General features: G+C 49.8%; 1 protein-coding gene and 1 long non-coding RNA gene across 3 annotated transcripts in view; one reads left to right on the forward strand and one right to left on the reverse strand.

The window, feature by feature from the left end:
• Positions 1-982: 982 nt before the first annotated feature.
• LOC138826376 (uncharacterized) lies at positions 983-10,286 on the reverse strand. 2 transcript variants are annotated; one of them, XR_011371695.1, is made up of 5 exons: positions 9,629-10,286; positions 9,129-9,185; positions 8,305-8,456; positions 3,686-3,815; positions 983-3,024 (listed from the first exon to the last, which is right to left on the reverse strand). It is a non-coding gene; the product is annotated as an uncharacterized lncRNA (long non-coding RNA). The 2 variants fall into 2 exon arrangements; XR_011371694.1 differs by having other exon boundaries at positions 9,129-10,286.
• Positions 10,287-10,298: 12 nt separating this feature from the next.
• The window catches only part of LOC138826372 (N-alpha-acetyltransferase 25, NatB auxiliary subunit), a 47,989-nt gene continuing 38,227 nt past the window's right edge, over positions 10,299-20,060 (forward strand). Inside the window, exon 1 of the mRNA XM_070021466.1 lies at positions 10,299-10,385. Coding sequence (XP_069877567.1) covers positions 10,328-10,385 — 58 coding nt within the window. The 5' untranslated portion in view covers positions 10,299-10,327. The remainder of the gene's footprint in view (positions 10,386-20,060) is intronic.

Here is a 20,060-nt window from a genome sequence, read left to right on the forward strand (position 1 = left end):
TCGGGGAGCTGGGTCCCTCTATTCAGCCAAGGCTGTCACTCGCAAGGCTGAGATGTCAGTAGAGACTTGCTTCCACCGCAGCAGTCCCTCCAAAGCTGCTCACCCAAGTGTCCTCAGCTGCCTCCAGTCTCAGCTCCACTCAAAGTTCAGGATTTTCCCTGACAAAATAAAGCTTTTCCTTTGGTTGAGGCTGCAGCCTCTTCCCTCTCTCCCACTTTCACAGCTCAGCAGCTGTCCAGAGTCACAGATGCCTGGCCGGGTGCCCAGCTCTCACCAGGACATGTAGAAGACGCGCCATACTTGCAGAATGATACCAAGGTATTTGTGAGTTTTCACCGGTTTCTTACACTTAATAGCTTTCTTTCTGCTGCTTTATGATTTAAAAAAAAAAAAAACCTAAAAGGTAGCATTGTTTTGTTTGGCTAATACCAAATATGTTTTTATGGGATTCGATTTTTTTTTAAATTCCCTCAGCCCTGTTCTGGCTGGGCTGAATTTTTACTTTTTCATTTTGGTGCCAGTACTGGCATCTGAATTCAGGGCCTGTGTGCTGCCCTTTAATTTTTTGCCCAAGGCTGGCTCCCTACCACTTGAGCCAAAGCTCCACTTCTGGGTTTTTGGTGGTTAATTTGGACTTAAGAGTCATTTGGGACTTTCCTGCTCAGACTAGCTTTGAACCTTGTTCCTCAGATCTCAGCTTCCAGAGTAGCTAGGACGAGCTTGAAACTGCCTCCTGCCCCTGCCCCCCAGCTTTGATTCTGATACTTTTTTGCATACAACAAAGGGTAACTGTAGCAATCCACCCTGAGCTTCCAGAGCCCTGGATTCATGGTGGCCCAATCAGCACTCAGCCACATCCCTTTTTTTCCACCCATTTTCTCAAGTATCTCTGGAAGGATGGTACTATTATTTTGCATTTGGTTTTAAACTTTATTGGAATTACATATAGTAAATAAAAAATTAGTGTACTGAGCAACGAAAAATTATATAATAGTCTTATTAACATACCATACCACATGGAATTTCACCCATTTAAAGTGTATCCTAGCCAGGTGCTGGTGGCTCATACCTGTAATCCTGTAATCTCAGGAGGCTGAGATGAGATCTGAGGATCTAGGTTTGAAGTCAGCCCAGGAAGGAAAGTCCATGAGACTCTTATCTCCAATTAGTCACCAGAAAACCAGAAGGAGCGCTGTTGCTCAAAATGGTAGAGTACTAGCCTTGGGCAGAAGAGCTCAGGGATAGCACCCCGGCCCTGAGCTCAAGCCCCATGACCAACTAATAAATAATAATAATAATAATAATAAATAATATAAAACCTCCATTTTGAATCTTTAATGCCCATTACCATGGGGAGCAAGAATGTTTTATCTTTTTCTTTCTCCCTACTTTAACCCTAATACAGTAAAACAAATCCGTAACCCTCTCTGTCTGGTGAGACACCTGGAAAAGCTTTTCATGAGTGGATCTCAAGGACCTGAGGTTCTGAGTGTAAATTGAGAAGCCCACACCAATGCCACCCTCCAGTATTACGACAAAGCTGAGGGTATAGCTCAGCGGCCATCAAGTGCTTGCATGGTGTGGAGCAGCCCTGGATTCCACTCCTAGCACCATCACCACCAAAACCAGAAAATGCAGCCATCCAGCCATGTGTCCACGTGAACAGAGGCGCTCCGGTCTCCAGTCATCAGTATTTAGCTAAGCTGGGCTGTTTGTTTTGCTTGTTTGTGGGTGCTGAGGGTGGAACGCAGGGCCTCCTACATGGACGGACAGGGCTCCTTCAGAAGCCACATCCCCAGTCTCAGCCTCTCCATTTCTACCCACAAGTCTTTTATATTCTTCTGGTGCTTCTCAGCGCCATCCAGGGCTGGAAGCTGATGGTGTGTCACTTGCTCAGAGCTGCTTGACAACTGACAGGATACAAAGGGAAACTAGGAAGGGAGTGATATTCGAAGGCAACTCACAAGGTATAGCGCACACGCCGCGAGCCCTTGTCTTCTTCACGGATGTAGGATTTTCAGGGCAGGCTGTAAACATCCTTTTTGGTGTGATTTTTTTTAATGGCATTTTGTATCTACCCACAATAATATATTCATGTGTCACTGGGAAAATGCTTGTGAACCCACTGCTCGAAGCCAGTTTCCTAATGGAGGTGCCAGCCCTGATACACTCTGTGGGTGTGCCCTTGACCCTGAAATGAAATATTCACATTATTTTTTTCTTCTTTGTTTTTAAGCACAGAACTAGAGATTCTGCCAGGAATTGTAGAGAAGAGGAAGGATGAAGAGTGTGTGTGTGTGTGTGTGTGTGTGTGTGTGTGTGTGTGTGTGTGTGTGTGTGTGTGTGTGTGTGTGTGTGTGTGTGTGTGTGTGTGTGTGTGTGTGTGTGTGTGTTTGAGCAGAAAGGAGGGGTTGGTTCTCAGTTGACATCTGGGGAATCATACATATTCATGAGGACAGGGATTGGACCCAAGGTCTCAGAGCATGCTGGGTACTTTCCAGGCCAGCCTGTTACTAGGCAGAGTTCCTAAGAGCTGGGGCTCCCTCCCTTTGCTGGTAGTTTCCTCCCCCAGATGTCTGACCAGATACCTTCTGTCCTCCTTGTAAGGAGAGCACTTGTATCTCCGAGTTTTCCAGAAAATCCTTCCATGGTCTCCCCCTGCATTGTATAGGAGAGTACTTCCCAATTTCAGGGGAAGATAGTTTATGCTCCATCAGTCTTTCTCAGAGTAGTTTGGTGTGTCGTAGAGGATGAGAATGCAGATTCCCAGGCCCACGGTTCAGACACTAGATAAAGATTTCTGAGCCAGGCGACCGTGGCTTACGCCTGTAATCCAAGCTACTCAGGAGGCTGAGATCTGAGAATCACGGTTCAAAGCCAGCCCGCAGGAAAGTCCGTGAGACTCTTATCTCCAATAAACCACTAGAAAACCAAAAGTGGCGCTGTGGCTCAAGAGGTAGAGCGCTCACCTTGAACTGAAGAGTGCAGGGACAGTGCCCAAGCACAGAGTTCAAGCCCCAGGGCCTACAAAAATAAATAAATAAATGAACAAATAAATGAATAAATATTTCTGGGGTGGCATCACAGAAGTTACATTTTAAAAGTCTGAGAGTAAAGCTGGTGGCTCATAACTGTAATCCTAGCTACTCAGGAGGCCGAGATCTGAGGATCATGGTTCAAAGCCAGCCCTGGCAGGAAAGTCCCTGTGAGACTCTTATGATCCACAAAAACAGCCAGAAGTGGAGCTGTGGCTCAAAGGGGTAGAGTACTAGCTGTGAACAAAAGAGCTCAGGGACAGCACCCAGGCCCTGAGTTCAAGCCCCAGGACCAGCAAAAAAATAAAATTAAAAGTTTGAGATTAATTGCTGTGTTTGGTTAAGTTGGAATGCACCTTGACTTTAATGAGCAATTAAAGGAAAATGAATAATAGACACATTTTTTTTCTTTTTTTTTTTTTGGCGGGGGAGGTCCGGTCATGGGGCCTGAACTCTGGTCCTGGGCGCTGTCCCTCAGCTCTTCAGCTCAAGGCTAGCGCTCTACCACTGGAGCCACAGCGTCACTTTCTTTTTGCTTATGTGGTGCTGAGGAATCGAACCCAGGGCCTCATGCATGCAAGGCATGTGCTCTACCACTGAGCCACCTTCCCAGCCCCAACACATTTTTCAAATTGTCAAGACTGACCTACCTGAATGTTTATTTGTTGCTCATCTCAAGCCTTGAGCTCCGGGCCCCGCACCGCCTTGTCCATGGCTGGGGCTCCACCCCAGAGCTACAACCACAGCTTGGCCTTTTGCTGTTCAATTGGAGAGACAGTCCTGTGGAAACCCCAAACCCCTTCAGGTTTCAGACTCCTGAATAAGCTAGAATTACAGGCATGAGCCACAAGCACTGAGCTACTATTGTCTCTTTATATTTAAGTTTACATGTGTGTAGTATGTAGTGTGTACAGTGTGTCCTTTTCTTGTTTTTTGCGCTGCTCAGGATCAAACCCACCTAAGGACATCCCATTGTGGCCCTGTTTCATTTTAATTTAATTTAATTTTTTTATTTCGTGTGTCAGTCCTGGGGCTTGAACTCAGGGCTTGGGCACTGTCCCTGAGCATTTTTTCACTCAAGTCCAGTGCTCTACCTCTGGAGCCACAACTCTACTTCCAGTTTTGTTTTCATTTTTAGTACTTAATTGGAGATAAGATTCTCAGAGGCTTTTCTGCCCACCTGGCCTGGCTTTGAACTGGAATCCTCAGATCGCAGCCTCCTGGGTAGCTAGGAATGCAGGTGTGAGCCACCAACACCTGGCTGGCTAGTTTTTAAAGATAAATCCCAATGGAGCACATACCGGGAGAAACATTCCTTCCTTCACCCACTGCCTTGCACTTGGGCTCCTGCCATATATATGGAATCCATTTTTGGACTCTCTCTACCTCTGTGTTTATCTTTATTCCACGTTGATGTCGTCTGAATGGCTGTAACTTACATTGCCATGATATCTGGTCATGTAAGTCACCTTATGCTTTCCTGTTTTTCAAGATCTTCTAGGCTATTCTAGGTCATGTGCACTTATAAATTTTAGGGTTGGTTTGTAGTTTTTCTGGCTCTTTTAATCCCTTATCTCTTAGGCTTTATCATACCCAATACCTGCCTCTAAGGCAGTAGTGCTGTCCCAGGGCCTCTTTGTCTGGATTGGAGGGTCTCCTTCTTCTTGGCCTCCGGCAGTTTCAAGTAACTGACCAGTTTTACCCAAAGGCAGCAGTTCAAGGCTGCACAGAGAAAGCTCAGGCTCAGGGCACAGATGCCAACTAGCTCTGTGGACTCCTTACTTGTAGCTCCTGGTTTGGGTCCTTGATTGGAGCCTGAAAGCTATTCTACCACTAGACAGAAATACATGCACAAGTTAAAAATCTGGTAAATATGGCATTGTGTGCTTTGTGAAAGATGGATTCTACAGTGGGAAGGGTTTAGTGCAAATAAAACTGGAGCTCCATTTCACTACTCGTAAGGAAACACATTCCAAATGGATCAAAGATTCACGTGTTGGGGCTGGGAAGGTGGCTCAGTGGTAGAGCGCTTGCCTTGCATGCCTGAGGCCCTGGGTTGATTCCTCAACACCACATAAGCAAAAAGAAAAAAGCCGGAAGTGGCGCTGTGGCTCAAGTGGTAGAGCGCTAGCCTTGAGCTGAAGAGCTGAGGGACAGCACCCAGGCCCAGAGTTCAGGCCCCACAACCGGACCCAGAAAAACAAAAAACAAAAAACAAAACAAGACAAAGATTCACGTGTTAAGAATGGAAACAGTGCTAAGCGCTGGTGGATCACACTTGTAACCACAGCTACTCAGGGGGCTGAGGTCTGAGGATTGTGATTTGAAGCCAGCCCAGGAAGGATAATCTGTGAGATTCTTTTTTTTTTTTTTTTTTTGTCGGTCGTGGGGCTTGAACTCTGGGCCTGGGCGCTGTCCCTCAGCTCTTCAGCTCAAGGCGAGCGCTCTACCACTTGAGCTACAGCGCCACTTCCGGTTTTCTGGTGGTTTATTGGAGATAGGAGTCTCACGGTCTCTCCAGCCCGGGCTGGCTTTGAACCGCGATCCTCAGATCTCAGCCTCCTGAGTAGCTAGGATTACAGGCGTGAGCCACCAGCACCCGGCTAATCTGTGAGATTCTTATCTCCGATTAACGACCAAAAAGTTCGAAGTAGAGCTGTGGTTCAAATGGTAGAGCTCTACCTTGAATGAAAAGACTCAGGGAGGGGCTGGGAAGGTGGCTCAGTGGTAGAACACTTGCCTTGCATGCCTGAGGCCCTGGGTTCGATTCCTCAGCACCACATAAGCAGAAAAAAAAGCCAGAAGTGGAGCTGGGGCTCAAGTGGTAGACCCTTGAGCTGAAGAGCTGAGGGACAGCGCCCAGGCCCAGAGTTCAGGCCCCACGACCGGACCCAAAAAGAAAAAAAAAAAGAAGACTCAGGGACAGTACCCAGACCCTGAATTCAAGCCCTAGGATGGGTACTAAAAAATAAATTCCAAACTAAAACAGGTGAATGTTATGATATAAATTATACCTTGATAAAGATAAGTAAAATTATTAAAATATAACAAAACTATATTTGAAATTAGAGTATCAAATAATAATGATTGGTAATGTATAATATATGACATTAATATTCTGTTTTCGTAAACAGGAAAAACAATGAGACATTCCTTTCATGTGGAAAATGGTTTGATCAACTTGGAACTTGTGTGCCATCTGGTGGATAGAATTGGAAGTGCGAAACTACAGCAAAAGGGATTGAGCCTGAAAGTGCTCTATTCTCTTTCCCGCCCCGCCCCCACCCCCCACCCCCCCACCCCCACCCCCCCACCCCCCATTTGCTTTTGTGCTGCAGTTAATTGGAGATAAGAGTTTCATACACTTTGCTGCTCAGGCTGGCTTAGAAGCTCACTCCTCAGATCTCAGCGTCCAGATAGCTAGGATCACAGCAATGAGCAGCCAGCACCTGGCACCATCCTCTTTTTTTCTGCTGGGAAAAATTCACTCGTTCAACTACTGGTAAAATCAAGACAATATCTAAAATTTATCTCAACTTCTAGTTTTCAGTTCTGTAGTTCTCTGCTTTGATCTGCCTGTACTTTTTTTTTTTCAGTCCTGGGCCTTGAACTCAGGGTCTCAAGCTCTTGCTCAGCTTTTTTGCTCACTGCTGGTGTTCTACCACTTGAGTCATGCCAATAGTTATGGCTTTTTCTGGTTAATTGGAGATAGGGCTCTTAGATTTGTCTACCTGGGCTGGCTCTGAACTGTGATCCTCAGATCTCAATCTCCTGAGATCTAGGATTATAGAGATGAGTCACCAATACCCAGCTAATGCTTTCTTCCTTTGTGTTTTTTTTTTTTTTTTTGGGGTCCGGTTGTGGGGCCTGAACTCTGGGCCTGGGCGCTGCCCCTCAGCTCTTCAGCTCAAGGCTAGTGCTCTACCACTTGAGCCACAGCACCACTTCCGGATTTTTTCTTTCTGCTTTTGTGGTCCTGAGGAATCGAACCCAGGTCCTCAGGCATGCAAGGCAAGCGCTCTGCCATTGAGCCACCTTCCCAGCCCCTCTTCCTTTGTGCTTTTTAAAAATCTTTTCTTGGGCTGGGATGTAGCTCAGTGGCAAAGCGCTTGGCTAGCAAGCGCAACGTCCTGGGTTCAATCCCCAGTACCAAAAAAAAAAAAAAAAAAAAAAAAAGATAAAATCTTTTCTCTCCTCTTCCTCCTCCTCCTGTTTCCTTCTTCCTTCTTCATGAGACAGCATGCCACTATGAAACTCGTCTTTCCTCAAACCCATAATCCCCCTGCCATAGCCTGAGTACTGGCATTACAGGGATGCACTATCATGTCTGTCTGTGTCTGTTTCTTTATATGGACAAGGACCAGAGTCTATTCTTTTGCTGTATGAGGTAGTGTCCTTTGTTATAATTTTGCAGATGAAGTTCAGGGCTTTCTAGTCACTTGCTTAGGAGGTCACAGTCAATAGATGTTAGAGCCTGGGTTTGAAGTGGAATCGATTCAATTTCAGAGTCAGCACTGTTGTTAATTCTGTCAAAAGTGCAGGAAACTAGCCAGGCGCTGGTGGCTCACACCTATAATCCTAGCTACTCAGGAGGCTGAGATCTGAGGATCATGATTCAAAACCAGCCCCGACAAGAAAGTCTGTAATTCCCTTCCCTGCCCTTCCTTCCTCTTTCTTTCTTTTCTTTTCTTTTCTTCTTTCTTTCTTTCTTTCCTTTCTTTCTTTCTTTCCAGTCCTGGGCCTCGAACTCAGGACCTGGGCACTGTTCCTGAGCTTCCTTTGCTCAAGGCTAGCACTCTACCACTTAAACCATGGCACCACTTCTGGCTTTTTCTCTTTATATGGTACTGAGGAATGGAACCAGGGCTTCACTAGGCGAGCACTCTACCACTAAGCAGCGTATCTCCCATTAACCTCCAAAAAGCCAAAATAAAAGTGGAGATGTAAAAACAAACAAACAAACAAACAAAAAAGGGACAGTGGCTCAAGTAGTAGAATACAAGCCTTGAGTGAAAAAATACTACCCAAGGGCATAAAACTCTGAGATCTAGTCCTAGTACTGGCACAAAAATAAAGGCTGCAGAGAAATACCAGAAGAGTTATTGGTGGAGAGACCTAGAACCACCACCATGTCCCCAGCAGTTGAAGCACAGGGAGAAAGCTTCTCACCAGAGCAAATCTACCTCTGAATGAAGTGCATACTTGCCAGGATTAAGTTGAGAAAATGGGAATACCTGATGCATGTTGAGCAAGCACCACCCCATAATACCTTCTCTCAGAGTTTCAAGGATGGACATTTGGCTCCTCAGCTCTTTTGACTGGAATGACTTGAAATGGCTCAGCCCTTTCCAAGGTGTGGAGGCTGCCATCCAGGGAGCAGAGCACAGGCTCTGAGCTGCAACCTTGCTTCATTCCTAGGCTCTGAGAACAAGGGAGAGAAATGGGAGAAGAGAAGGTACAATTCCTCCTACCTGGAGGTTAAACTGGCTTCCAGCATACAAGGAAATATATTCCACTAAGGGTGCTAACCTCAGGCCCACACCACGTTCTGGCCTGGCCAAGTGAAGGGAGCCTATGCCCAGCCTGCCAGCATTTCTCTGGTGCTGTGCCAACACAGGTAACCTAAAAACAGAGCTGAGTAACTCAGCAGCAGCAGCCCTTGCCAGGCACCTCCCGTGACCCCCTCCGCAGGGTGCTGTGTTTTTCCATTCTGGGAAAATTTTGAAAATTCCAGGTGACTCCCCCATCTCTCTCTCTCTCTCCCCCTCCCCTTCCCCACCCCCTCTCTTTTACTAGTCCTAGGGCTTGAGCTCAGGGCCTGGGCGCTGTCCCTGAGCTTCTTTTGCTCAAGGCTAGGATGCTACCACTTGAGCCACAGCGCCACTTCCAGCTTTTTCTGTGTATGTGATACTGAGGAATGGAACCCAGGTCTTCATGCATGCTAGGCAGGCATGCTACCACTGAGCCACAGTCCCTGCCCTCTCCATCTCTCACTTGCACCAAAGGTGAACCCCAGGTCTCCTCCCTCCACTCCCATCTCAGCCAGGTCATACCTGGTCACTTCCTCTCAGAGAGATCCAGGGGTCAACTTACTTGAGGCTCCCACCCTTCCCTTCCTTGTTGGTTAGTACGGTGACCGTGACGTTCTCCCTGAGATAGAATGACCAGATTTAGCAAACAAAAATACAGGACATTGAACTGAATTTGAATTTCAGATAAATAATAATGTATGAGTATGTTCCCAATGTTACACTGTGTTTTGTCTGATAAACTTTATCTTGGGGAATATTTAAATGTTTCCCAATAACCTCAGCCAGAGTGAGCAAAAGGGTTGTTTGGTTTTGTTTTTCTTTTTTCCTGCCATGGGGCTTGAACTCTGGGCCTGAGCGCTGTCCCTCAGCTCTTCAGCTCAAGGCTAGCACTCTACCACTTGAGCCACAGCGCCACTTCCGGCTTTTTCTGCTTATGTGGTGCTGAGGAATGGAACCCAGGGCTTCATGCGTGCAAGGCAAGCGCTAGCCAGCGCTCCACTTCGGACTTTCTAGTAGTTCACTGGAGATTAGCGGGTTAGGAAAGATCAGAGAGTCTCTCACAGATTTCCCTGCTCAGGTTGGCCTCGAACCTTGATCCTCAGATCTCAGCGTCCGGTGTAGCTAGGATGACCGGGGTGAGCCCCCAGCGTAACCTAGAGTCTACGTGAGGCACCCCCCAGGGTGGCTGGCCCGGGCCAGGGGGCTCTCTGCCCTCTTTTCCGTACTTTCCTGGGGTCAGGGTTCCTGAGGATTTCCCTTTCCTCAGCAGCTCAACAGTTAATCCAAGCCCGGCGTTCGGTTTCGTTTCGTGTTTTAAGGGCGTTGGGGCTGGGCAGGTGGCCCGGTGGTGGGGTGCAAGCCGGCACGCCTAGCCCGGGCTTCGATCCCTCCGCACTGCGTAACAAATGCCATTTTGAGAAAAGCCTCTCGAGCTGGTTCTTCGGGGCAGAGGTCCGATGGGATAAAGAGGCGGGGCCGGCCCGGCCCTGGCTTCGGCCCAGACCGTTCTCCTCCTCTTCCCCGTTTCAATAGCATTTCCCACCTGTCAGCTAATTTCCCTGAGCGGGACGGATTAGAGGGGCGCCGGGCACGGGAGACGGGTTGGGGAGCACTTCCGCTTCTGCGCGCGCACGCACGCATAGTCTCGGCCCCAGCCCCTCGACTATCGCGATACCGCGGCCGGATCGACGCTGGCCCTTTAACAGCCCCTTCCCGGGGGCCCGACCGGCGCGTGCGCACTGCGGTTCTGCGCTTGTCATCATGGCGACGCGGGGCCATGTGCAGGACCCTAACGACAGGCGCCTCCGGCCCATTTACGGTGAGTGCCTGGGGCCAGCCTGGTCAGCAGCCCGTCACGCCGAGGCCTGCCCTGCCCGGGGCCAGGGCCCGGGAGGGGTACTGAGGGAGCGTGCGCGCGGAGCGGGCAGCCGAGGGGGCGGGCCGCGCGGGCAGCTAGGCCGCAGCGGCGGCCTCGCGTAGTCTCCGGCCCGGCTCGGCGGAGCCCCCGCTCGGCAGCGGCGCGGCCCGGGCCGCGGCGCGCCTCGGCGAAGCGGGTCTGTCCGGAAGGCCGCTCGGGGCGCGCCCTGCCCTGGGGCCGCGCCGCCCGCGGGCTGCGTGGCTAACGGCCGCTCCCGGGAGCGCCCGGCGTCTCCCCGCCAGGGAGACCGGTTCCGGAGAGGGTGGTGCCGGCTCCCGGCCCGGGGGAGGAGAGAGCGGACGCACGGGGCCTGGGCCTGGGGGCTGCCCGATGGGCCGGGCTGGGGTGCACGTGGAGAAACGGAGGTCCACGCGGGGGGGCGCAAGGTCACCCCGGCGAGGCCCGGGCGCCGGGCGCCGAGCTGCGAGCGGGGAAACAGCTGCTCGGCGCACGCGGGGGGCGCGGGGCGGGGGGCGGCCCGGCGCGGCTCTCCCGGCTCTCCCGGGCCGCCCCCCCGCCGCCCCCCGCCCCGCCGTCCCCCCGCCCCGCGTCCCCCCGCCGTCCCCCCGCCCCCCGCCGCCCCCCGCCGCCCCCCGCCCCGCCGTCCCCCCGCCCCGCCGTCCCCCCGCCCCGCCGTCCCCCCGCCCCGCCGCCCCCCGCCCCGCCGTCCCCCGCCGCCCCCCCGCCGCCCCCCGCCCCGCCGTCCCCCGCCGCCCCCCCGCCGCCCCCCGCCCCGCCGTCCCCCGCCGCCCCCCCGCCGTCCCCCCGCCCCGCCGCCCCCCGCCGCCCCCCCGCCGCCCCCCGCCCCGCCGTCCCCCGCCGCCCCCCCGCCGCCCCCCGCCCCGCCGTCCCCCGCCGCCCCCCCGCCGTCCCCCCGCCCCGCCGTCCCCCGCCGCCCCCCGCCGTCCCCCCGCCCCGCCGCCCCCCGCCGCCCCGCCCCCCGCCGTCCCCCGCCCCCCGCCGCCCCCCGCCGTCCCCCCGCCCCGCCGTCCCCCGCCCCCCCGCCGCCCCCCGCCGTCCCGCCGCCCCCCGCCCCCCCCCCCGCCCCGCCGCCCCGCTCGGCCTCGTCCCCGCGGGCTTTTGGAACCGCGACGCCACGACCCCAGGCGCCCACCCTGAGCTGAGTGTGAGGCGGCCTGCCCAGCAGCGGGTCTAACGTCGCCAGACGCCCCCCCCCCCCCACATTTCCTTCCCCTCAGACGGGGGCCTCGGTGGGGGAAGCCTCAAGGTCAAAGGTTTTTGCAAAGGTAGTCTCGGAAGGTACAGGGATGACCACTGTCGGGGTGTGTGTGTGTGTGTGTGTGTGTGTGTGTGTGTGTGTGTGTGTGTGTGTGTGTGTGTGTGTGTGTGTGTGTGTGTGTGTGTGGACTGTCGGTGTGTGTGTGTGTGAGGACTGTCGGTGTGTGTGTGTGTGAGGACTGTCGGTGTGTGTGTGTGTGAGGACTGTCGGTGTGTGTGTGTGTGAGGACTGTCGGGGTGTGTGTGTGAGGACTGTCGGTGTGTGTGTGTGAGGACTGTCGGTGTGTGTGTGAGGACTGTCGGTGTGTGTGTGAGGACTGTCGGTGTGTGTGTGAGGACTGTCGGTGTTGTGAGTGTGTAAGGACTGTCGGTGTGTGTGAGGACTGTCGGTGTGTGTGTGTGAGGACTGTCGGTGTTGTGAGTGTGTAAGGACTGTCGGTGTGTGTGTGAGGACTGTCGGTGTGTGTGTGAGGACTGTCGGTGTGTGTGTGTGTGAGGACTGTCGGTGTGTGTGTGAGGACTGTCGGTGTGTGTGTGAGGACTGTCGGTGTGTGTGTGAGGACTGTCGGTGTTGTGAGTGTGTGAGGACTGTCGGGGTGTGTGTGAGGACTGTCGGTGTGTGAGGACTGTCGGTGTTGTGAGTGTGTGAGGACTGTCGGTGTGTGTGTGTGAGGACTGTCGGTGTGTGTGTGAGGACTGTCGGTGTGTGTGTGAGGACTGTCGGTGTTGTGAGTGTGTGAGGACTGTCGGGGTGTGTGTGAGAGGACTGTCGGTGTGTGTGTGTGTGAGGACTGTCGGGGTGTGTGTGTGAGGACTGTCGGTGTTGTGAGTGTGTGAGGACTGTCGGTGTGTGTGTGAGGACTGTCGGTGTGTGTGTGAGGACTGTCGGTGTTGTGAGTGTGTGAGGACTGTCGGTGTTGTGAGTGTGTGAGGACTGTCGGTGTGTGTGTGAGGACTGTCGGTGTGTGTGTGTAAGGACTGTCGGTGTTGTGAGTGTGAGGACTGTCGGTGTGTGTGTAAGGACTGTCGGTGTTGTGAGTGTGTGTGTGAGCACTGTCAGGGTTGTGGGTGTTCGTGTTTCTGGCTCAGTGGATCCTGCTTTTTTTTTTTTTTTTTTTGCGTGATCGAGTCCTCTCACATCTGATCCCAGTAACAATTCTATGAGGTGGCTAACAATAAAGTGTAGAGAATACACGTAAGTCTCCATTCTTAGTGTTTTCATTAACATATTTCATATTCTTGGCCTTTTATATGGAATTTTCCATTTAATCGTTACATATTGTTTGGGGGGGTCATGTTTCTGCCCCTTTAATTTTTTGGGGGAGTGCTGGTACTAGGGCTTGAACTTAGGGACGCACTCTCTCTTAGTTTGTTAGTGTAAAGCTAGTGCTCTGCCACTTGAACCACATCTCTACTTCCAGCATTTTGCTGCTGTATTAGAAATAGAGTTTCAGGGATTTTTTTCTGCCTGGACTGGCTTCAAACTTCAATCCTTAGATCTCAGCCTACAGACTTTTTTTTTTTTTTTTTGACAGTTTAGAAAACTTGAAATCAGGGCTGGGAAGGTGGCTCAGTGGTAGAGTGCTTGCCTTGCATGCATAAGGCCCTGGGTTCGATTCCTCAGCACCACATAAGCAAAAAGAAAAAAGCCGGAGGTGGCGCTGTGGCTCAAGTGGTAAAGCGCTAGCCTTGAGCTGAAGAGCTGAGGGACAGCGCCCAGGCCCAGAGTTCAGGCCCCACAACCAGACCCCCCCCAAAAAAAAAAAAAAAAGAAAGAAAACTTGAAATCATTCAGCTAGTCCTTGGAGTTGGGACTTGAACCCCAGCCTCCCTCCCTGTAAGCTAGAAATCCCCTCACTTTGAGTTGTAAACACTGACTTGTCTAAGGCTACAGGTGGTGAGTGGTTTCCTTTTTCCCATTTTTGGGTGTTAACATCTCTTGCTTCAGAGGGCAGGAGTGATGCATGGAATGGGTGATAGAAAAACTGAATTCAGGGATCAGTGTGTGATTCATTGTGGTGTTTAATTGGAGAAGTTTCACACTTTCCTGCCCTGGCTGGCTTTAAACCATGCTCCTCAGATCTCAGCCTCTCAAGTAGCTAGGATGACAGGCAGGACCCCTGCAAGCCGCCAGCGCCTGGCTTGCCTGTGGACTTATAATTTTTTTTTTAAACTGAAAAGAGTACTTTTAGGGGCTGGCTCAGTGGTAGAGCGCTTGCCTTGCATGCCTCAGCCCTGGGTTCGTTTCCTCAGCACCACATAAGCAGAAAAAAAAAAGCCAGAAGTGGCGCTGTGGCTCAAGTGGTAGAATGCTAGCCTTGAGCTGAAGAGCTGAGGGACAGCACCCAGGCCCAGAGTTCAGGCCCCACAACCGGACCCAAAAAAAAAAAGAGTACTTTTAAGAATAATTGAATTCTTAAAGTTCTTGAGAACAAAGAAATGCCTTTGGTTCCATATTCATTTCGAATTAATAGTGTTTTTGAGCTGTCTAATAAAAAGCACCATTTCACACTGCTAAACATATTTTCTTGAAGTGACATGTATTCTCAAAACAGAAGTCACAGTTATGTAACTTTCATTGTCAACATGGGAAGAGGATTAGAAGAGGCTTTCTTTAGGAACTCTAAAGCGATTAACAGAAATTGGCAAGAATAGGAAAAGAAAGAGAACAGACTATAGCATTTTTATTTTTATTTTATTTTTTTGGTGGGGGAAGTGCCAGTCCTGTGACTTGAACTCATGGCACTGTCTGAGCTCTTTTTTTTTCTTTTTTTTTTTTTTTTTGTCCGTCATGGGGCTTGAACTCTGGGCCTGGGCGCTGTCCCTCAGCTCTTCAGCTCAAGGCGAGCACTCTACCACTTGAGCTACAGCGCCACTTCCGGTTTTCTGGTGGTTTATTGGAGATAGGAGTCTCAAGGTCTTTCCTGCCCGGGCTGGCTTTGAACCGCGATCCTCAGATCTCAGCCTCCTGAGTAGCTAGGATTACAGGCATGAGCCACCAGCGCCCGGTTGAGGTCTTTTTGCTCAAAGCTTAGCTTCATTTCTGGCTCTTTTGGGGTGATTAATAGGAAATAAAGAGCCTCATGGACTTTCCTGTTGGGGCTGGCTTTGAACCTTGATCCTCAGATTTCAGTGTCCTGAGTTGGTAGATTACACACATGAGCCACTATTGCCCAGCAAGTGACTAGAGCACTTTTGATTTTGAACTTCAGACTTCTGTTGTTTAAACATATTAATACTCTGGTTTTTTTTTGTTGTTGTTGTTAGTCATAGGGGTTGAACTCTGGGCTTGGGCACTGTCCCTGAGCTCTTCTGCTCAAGGGGAGTGCTCTACCACTTGAGCCACAGCACCACTTCCAGTTTTCTGTGGTTTATTGGAGATAAGAGTCTCATGGACTTTCCTGCCTGGGCTGGCTTTGAACTGCGGTGCTCAGATCTCAGCCTCCTGAGTAGCTAGGATTACAGGCATGAGCCACCTGTGCCCATCCATATTCTTTTTTTTTTTTTTTTGGGTCCGGTCGTGGGCCTGAACTCTGGGCCTGGGCGCTGTCCCTCAGCTCTTCAGTTCAAGGCTAGCGCTCTACCACTTGAGCCACAGCGCCACTTCTGGCTTTTTTTTTTTCTGCTTATGTGGTGCTGAGGAATACAACCCAGGGCCTCAGGCATGCAAGGCAAGCGCTCTACCACTGAGCCACCTTCCCAGCCCTCCATTAATATTCTTAAACAACTGTTAACCCTTGAGTTCTAATGTTTACTGGCTAGCAAGTAAACAAGGTGGTCTATGATGGAGCTTGTCCATTCAAAAGTTGAGTAATTCAAGCCGGGCGCTGGGGGCTCACGCCTGTAATCCTAGCTACTCAGGAGGCTGAGATCTGAGGATCGCAGTTCAAAGCCAGCCCGGGCAGGAAAGACCGTGAGACTCCTATCTCCAATAAACCACCAGAAAACCGGAAGTGGCGCTGTAGCTCAAATGGTAGAGTGCTCGCCTTGAGCTGAAGAGCTGAGGGACAGCGCGCAGGCCCAGAGTTCAAGCCCCACGACCGACAAAAAAAAAAAAACAAAAAAGTTGAGTAATTCCATTGAGTGCTTACTTACTCTTGGGCTGCCTTATTAAGGTGGAATTTTGGGGGTCATTGTAGGAAACTGAAGGCCAAGGAGATTAGCTTACCCTGTGTTGTATCAATATATCGTAGATCTGGGATTGAACCAGTATGCTCACAGGAGAGCCCAGTGCTTCACCAAGTTCAGTTTACCATCATTAACTCTCTAAGACATCATAGGTACTGACTGCCAAGTGTCTTAGGATTTTACAGCTGTGGGAAACCTTGCCTGATACTTCAGCTCTTTCAAGATAGTATTTTTCTTTTCTTTTCTTTTCTTTTTTCTTTTCTGTCATGGGGCTTGAACTCTGGGCCTGGGTGCTGTGCCTCAAGGCAAGCGCTCTACCACTTGAGCTACAGCGCCACTTCCAGTTTTCTGGTGGTTTATTGGAGATAGGAGTCTTTCCCGCCTGGGCTGGCTTTGAATTTCGATCCTCAGATCTCAGCCTCCTGAGTAGCTAGGATTGCAGGCATGAGCCACCAGCGTCCAGCTTCATGCTGACTTTTTGAAATAGTTCTATTGTGCTATATAGTTTCTACTAGTTCTTTTTTTGTTGTTGGTCTTGGGGCTTGAACTATGGGCCTTGGGCGCTGTCCCTGAGTTTTTCAGCTCAAGGCGAGGGCTCTACCATGTGAGCCATAGCGCCACTTCCAGCTTTTTCTGTTGATGTGGTGCTGAGGAATCGGACCCAGGGCCTCATGTTTGCGAGGCAAGCACTCTACCACTGAGCCACTTTCCCAACCCCTCCACTAGCTTTTGTACTCCTGTATGACTTGTTACTTTCTTCTACCATCAATGACTTAAAATTTTTTTCTTTTTTTTTTAGTTTGTTTTGGTGGGTTGTGGGGCTTGAATACTGTCCTTGAGCTTACAGTGCCACTTCTGGTTTTCTGGTAGTTTATTGGAGATAAGAGTCTCATGGACTTTCCTGTCTGGGCTAGCTTTGAACCACAATCCTCATATCTCAGCCTCATGAATAGCTAGGATTACAGGCTTGAGCCTCCGGTGCCCAGCTTAATTTAAAAGTATTTTTAAGCCAGATGTGAGTGGCTCCTTGCTACTTAGGAGACTGATCCGAAAATGGGGTTCAATGCTAGCCTGGGTAGGAAAGTCCTAGAGAAGACTTATCTCCAGTTAACGACTGCAAAACCATAAGAAGTGCTGTGATGTATAGTAATAGAGTACTAGCCTTGACGGAAAGAACTCAGGGACCGTGCCCAAGGCCCTGAGTTCAAGTCTCACAACAGACTCCCCCCCCCCAAAAAAAGTTTGATTCTGTTAAATGAAGTACCCTCTCACCACTTTTTAACCAATTGGAAGTGAAAATGATAGCCTGGTATTAGATTTAACAACTGTAGAATATGGGAATTACTAGGTTAGCAAATTGCAAAATAGGAATAGTGACATTTCAAAGTAGAAATACATACTAGCACCCCTGCCCCATGCACAGATCCTTGCTCTAGCTGTTGTACCTCCAGTCTTTGACCAGCCTAGTTCAGGGATGCATGATTCCCAGCAGTGTCTTTTCAACAGCAATCACTTTTTTTTGGAGTGGGGGGGGCGGGGGGCAGTTGTGGAGTTTGAACTCAGGGCCTGGGCACTGTCCCTGAGCTCTTTCACTCAAGGCTGGCGTTGTACCATTTTGAGCCACAGTGCCAGTTCCAGTTGTTTTCTGATGTAATTGGAGATAAGAGTCTCATGGACTTTTTCTGCCCAGGCTAGCTTTGAATCATGATCCTCAAATCTGAGTAGCTAGCGTTGTAGGTATGAGCCACTGACATGATCACTTTGGTGAGTTTGAATTTTTCCTTTGAGTGTCTGGTCAAATGTCAGCAAATTATTCTGCTTTTACTCATTAATGAAAGCTCCTGCATCATCAGTCAAAGGCGATATTTATTCTGAACTTCTTTCCTGTTAAGTATGATTAAATCTTTGGCTGGGCGTCAGTGGCTCATGCCTCTACCCAAGAGGCAGAGGTTTGAGGATTGTGGTTTGAAACCACAAGACTCTTATCTCTAATTAACCAGCAAAAAGCTGCAAGTGGAGCTGTGGCTCAAGTGGTATAGCGCTAGCTAGCCTTGTGCAAAAAAAGCTCAGAGACGATGTCCAGGCCCAGAGTTCAAATTCCAGGACTGGCATAAAAGCAAAATAACTTTATGAGTTTTGTCTGTTTTCCCTAAGTATTGTGGTAGTGAAGACTTTTGATTTTCTGTAGAAAAATTACTTCATGCAACATATTTTTTTCTTCACTACTTCTTTGTTGTTTTTGGTGGTCATGGGGACAGAGATTAGTGGCAGAGTGTTCAGGTGGCATGTGCAAGGTCCTGGGTTCTAGCCTCAATACTGAAGCGGGGGCTGGGGGAAGCTTTTTTTTTTTTTTTTTAAAGTACTCACCTTGAACTCAAGGCCTTGCTCTCTCACTTTGTTGTTGTTGTTGTTGTTGGGGGGGGGGAGGGCTTGAACTAAGGGCCTAGCCACTCTCTGAGCTTTTTAGCTCAAGGCTGTCATGGCTAGCTACCACTTTGAGCCACAGCACCACTTCTGGTTGTTAATTGGAGATAAGAATCTCATAGACTTGTCTGCCCCAGCTGGCTTTGAACTGCATTTGTCAGATCTCGGTTTCCTTAGTAGCTAGGATTACTGGTGTGAGCTACTGGTGCCTGGCTTACTTGTCTTTTTTTCCCTTTCCCTTCACACTTTAGTCTCACATCTAGCCCAGCTAAGCCTTATCCTGTTTTGTTTTGTTTTTACAGTGACATGTATTGTCCTTTAAAAGGTAGTAGAACATTCTGAAAAATTTACCTTATTAGTTGAAAGGTATCACCAGTCTTTGCATTGAGCTGCCTGGTGTGGTCCCTTTGTGTTTTGTTTCCTTTTTCCAGTCAAGGTCTGTTTATGTAGCACAGACTGGGCTGGAACTATTTTTGTAGCTCAGTCTGGGCTTGAACTCTATTCTGCTTCCTCTTCCCAAGTGCTGGAATTACGGCATGTACCTCTGTACCTGGCCATTGCTTATCATCTTTGTTGGATTAAAGGAAAGGTTCTCTCAGCCACTTTCTTTTTCTGCTCAAATAAGTATTGTTTAGCTGCTTTGTATCATCTTACAGATAAGTGCATCTCTCTCTTTTTTCTTTGCTTTTTTTGGGGGGGGGGTTCCGGTTGTGGGGCCTGAACTCTGGGCCTGGGTGCTGTCCCTCAGCTCTTCAGCTCAAGGCTAGCGCTCTAGCACTTGAGCCACAGCACTATTTCCAGCTTTTTCTGCTTATGTGGTGCTAAGGAATCGAACCCAGGGCCTCACACATGCAAGGCAAGCACTCTACCACTGAGCCACCTTCCCAACCCTCTCTTTTTTCTTTTTGGCCAGTCCTGGGGCTTGAACTCAGGGCCTGGACACTGTCCCTGAGCTTCTTTTGCTGAAGGCTAGCACTCTGCCACTTTTGCCATAGCGCCACATCTGGCTTTTTTTGCTTATGTGGTGCTGAGGAGTGGAACCCAGGGCCTCATGCATGCAAGGCACGCGCTCTACCACTGAGCTACCTTCCTAGCCCCCCAGCCCTCTTCTTTATCCTTTATTTTTTTTGTGCTTTTTTTTTTTTTTTTTTTTTGCTGGTCGTGGAGCTTGAACTCTGGGCCTGGGCGCTGTCCTGAGCTCTTCAGCTCAAGGCTAGCACTCTACCACTTGAGCCATAGCACCTACTTCCAGCTTTTTCTGTGTATGTGGTACTGAGGAATCGAACCCAGGGCCTCATGCATGCAAGGCAAGCACTCTACCCCTGAGCCACGTTCCCAGCCCCTGTGCATTTATTTTTATTTCTTTTTCTTTTGTTTTTTGATGCTGGTACTGGAGCTTGAACTAAGAGGCTCACATGCTTATGCTTAGCTTTTTCACTCAACTGCTTGAGGTACACCTCCATTTCCAGCTTTTTCTGGTTAATTGGAAATAAGATTTGTCTGCCAAGGCTGGCTTTGAATCTTGGTCCTCAGATCTCAATGTGAGCCAGTGGGGCCCAACATAAATTCCTTTCTTCATCCTGCATATTAACTTAGAACTTATTGTAAGTTAGGCACAGGGAAGGTAAGGGAATGAGAACAACACAGACAAGATTCTAATTTTTAGGAGTTTGTAATCCCAACTGATTTTCATCTTTTGGCCATACTGGATCAGACCTAGGGTCTGTGATAAGTTTAGATATGAAAGAAGAGCAGGAGTTAGGTGAAGAGATGAAGAGACAGGGA

The sequence above is a fragment of the Dipodomys merriami genome, unplaced genomic scaffold (assembly GCF_024711535.1).
Source record: "Dipodomys merriami isolate MVZ:Mamm:240054 unplaced genomic scaffold, mDipMer1.0.p SCAF_142, whole genome shotgun sequence".
NCBI lineage: Eukaryota > Metazoa > Chordata > Mammalia > Rodentia > Heteromyidae > Dipodomys > Dipodomys merriami.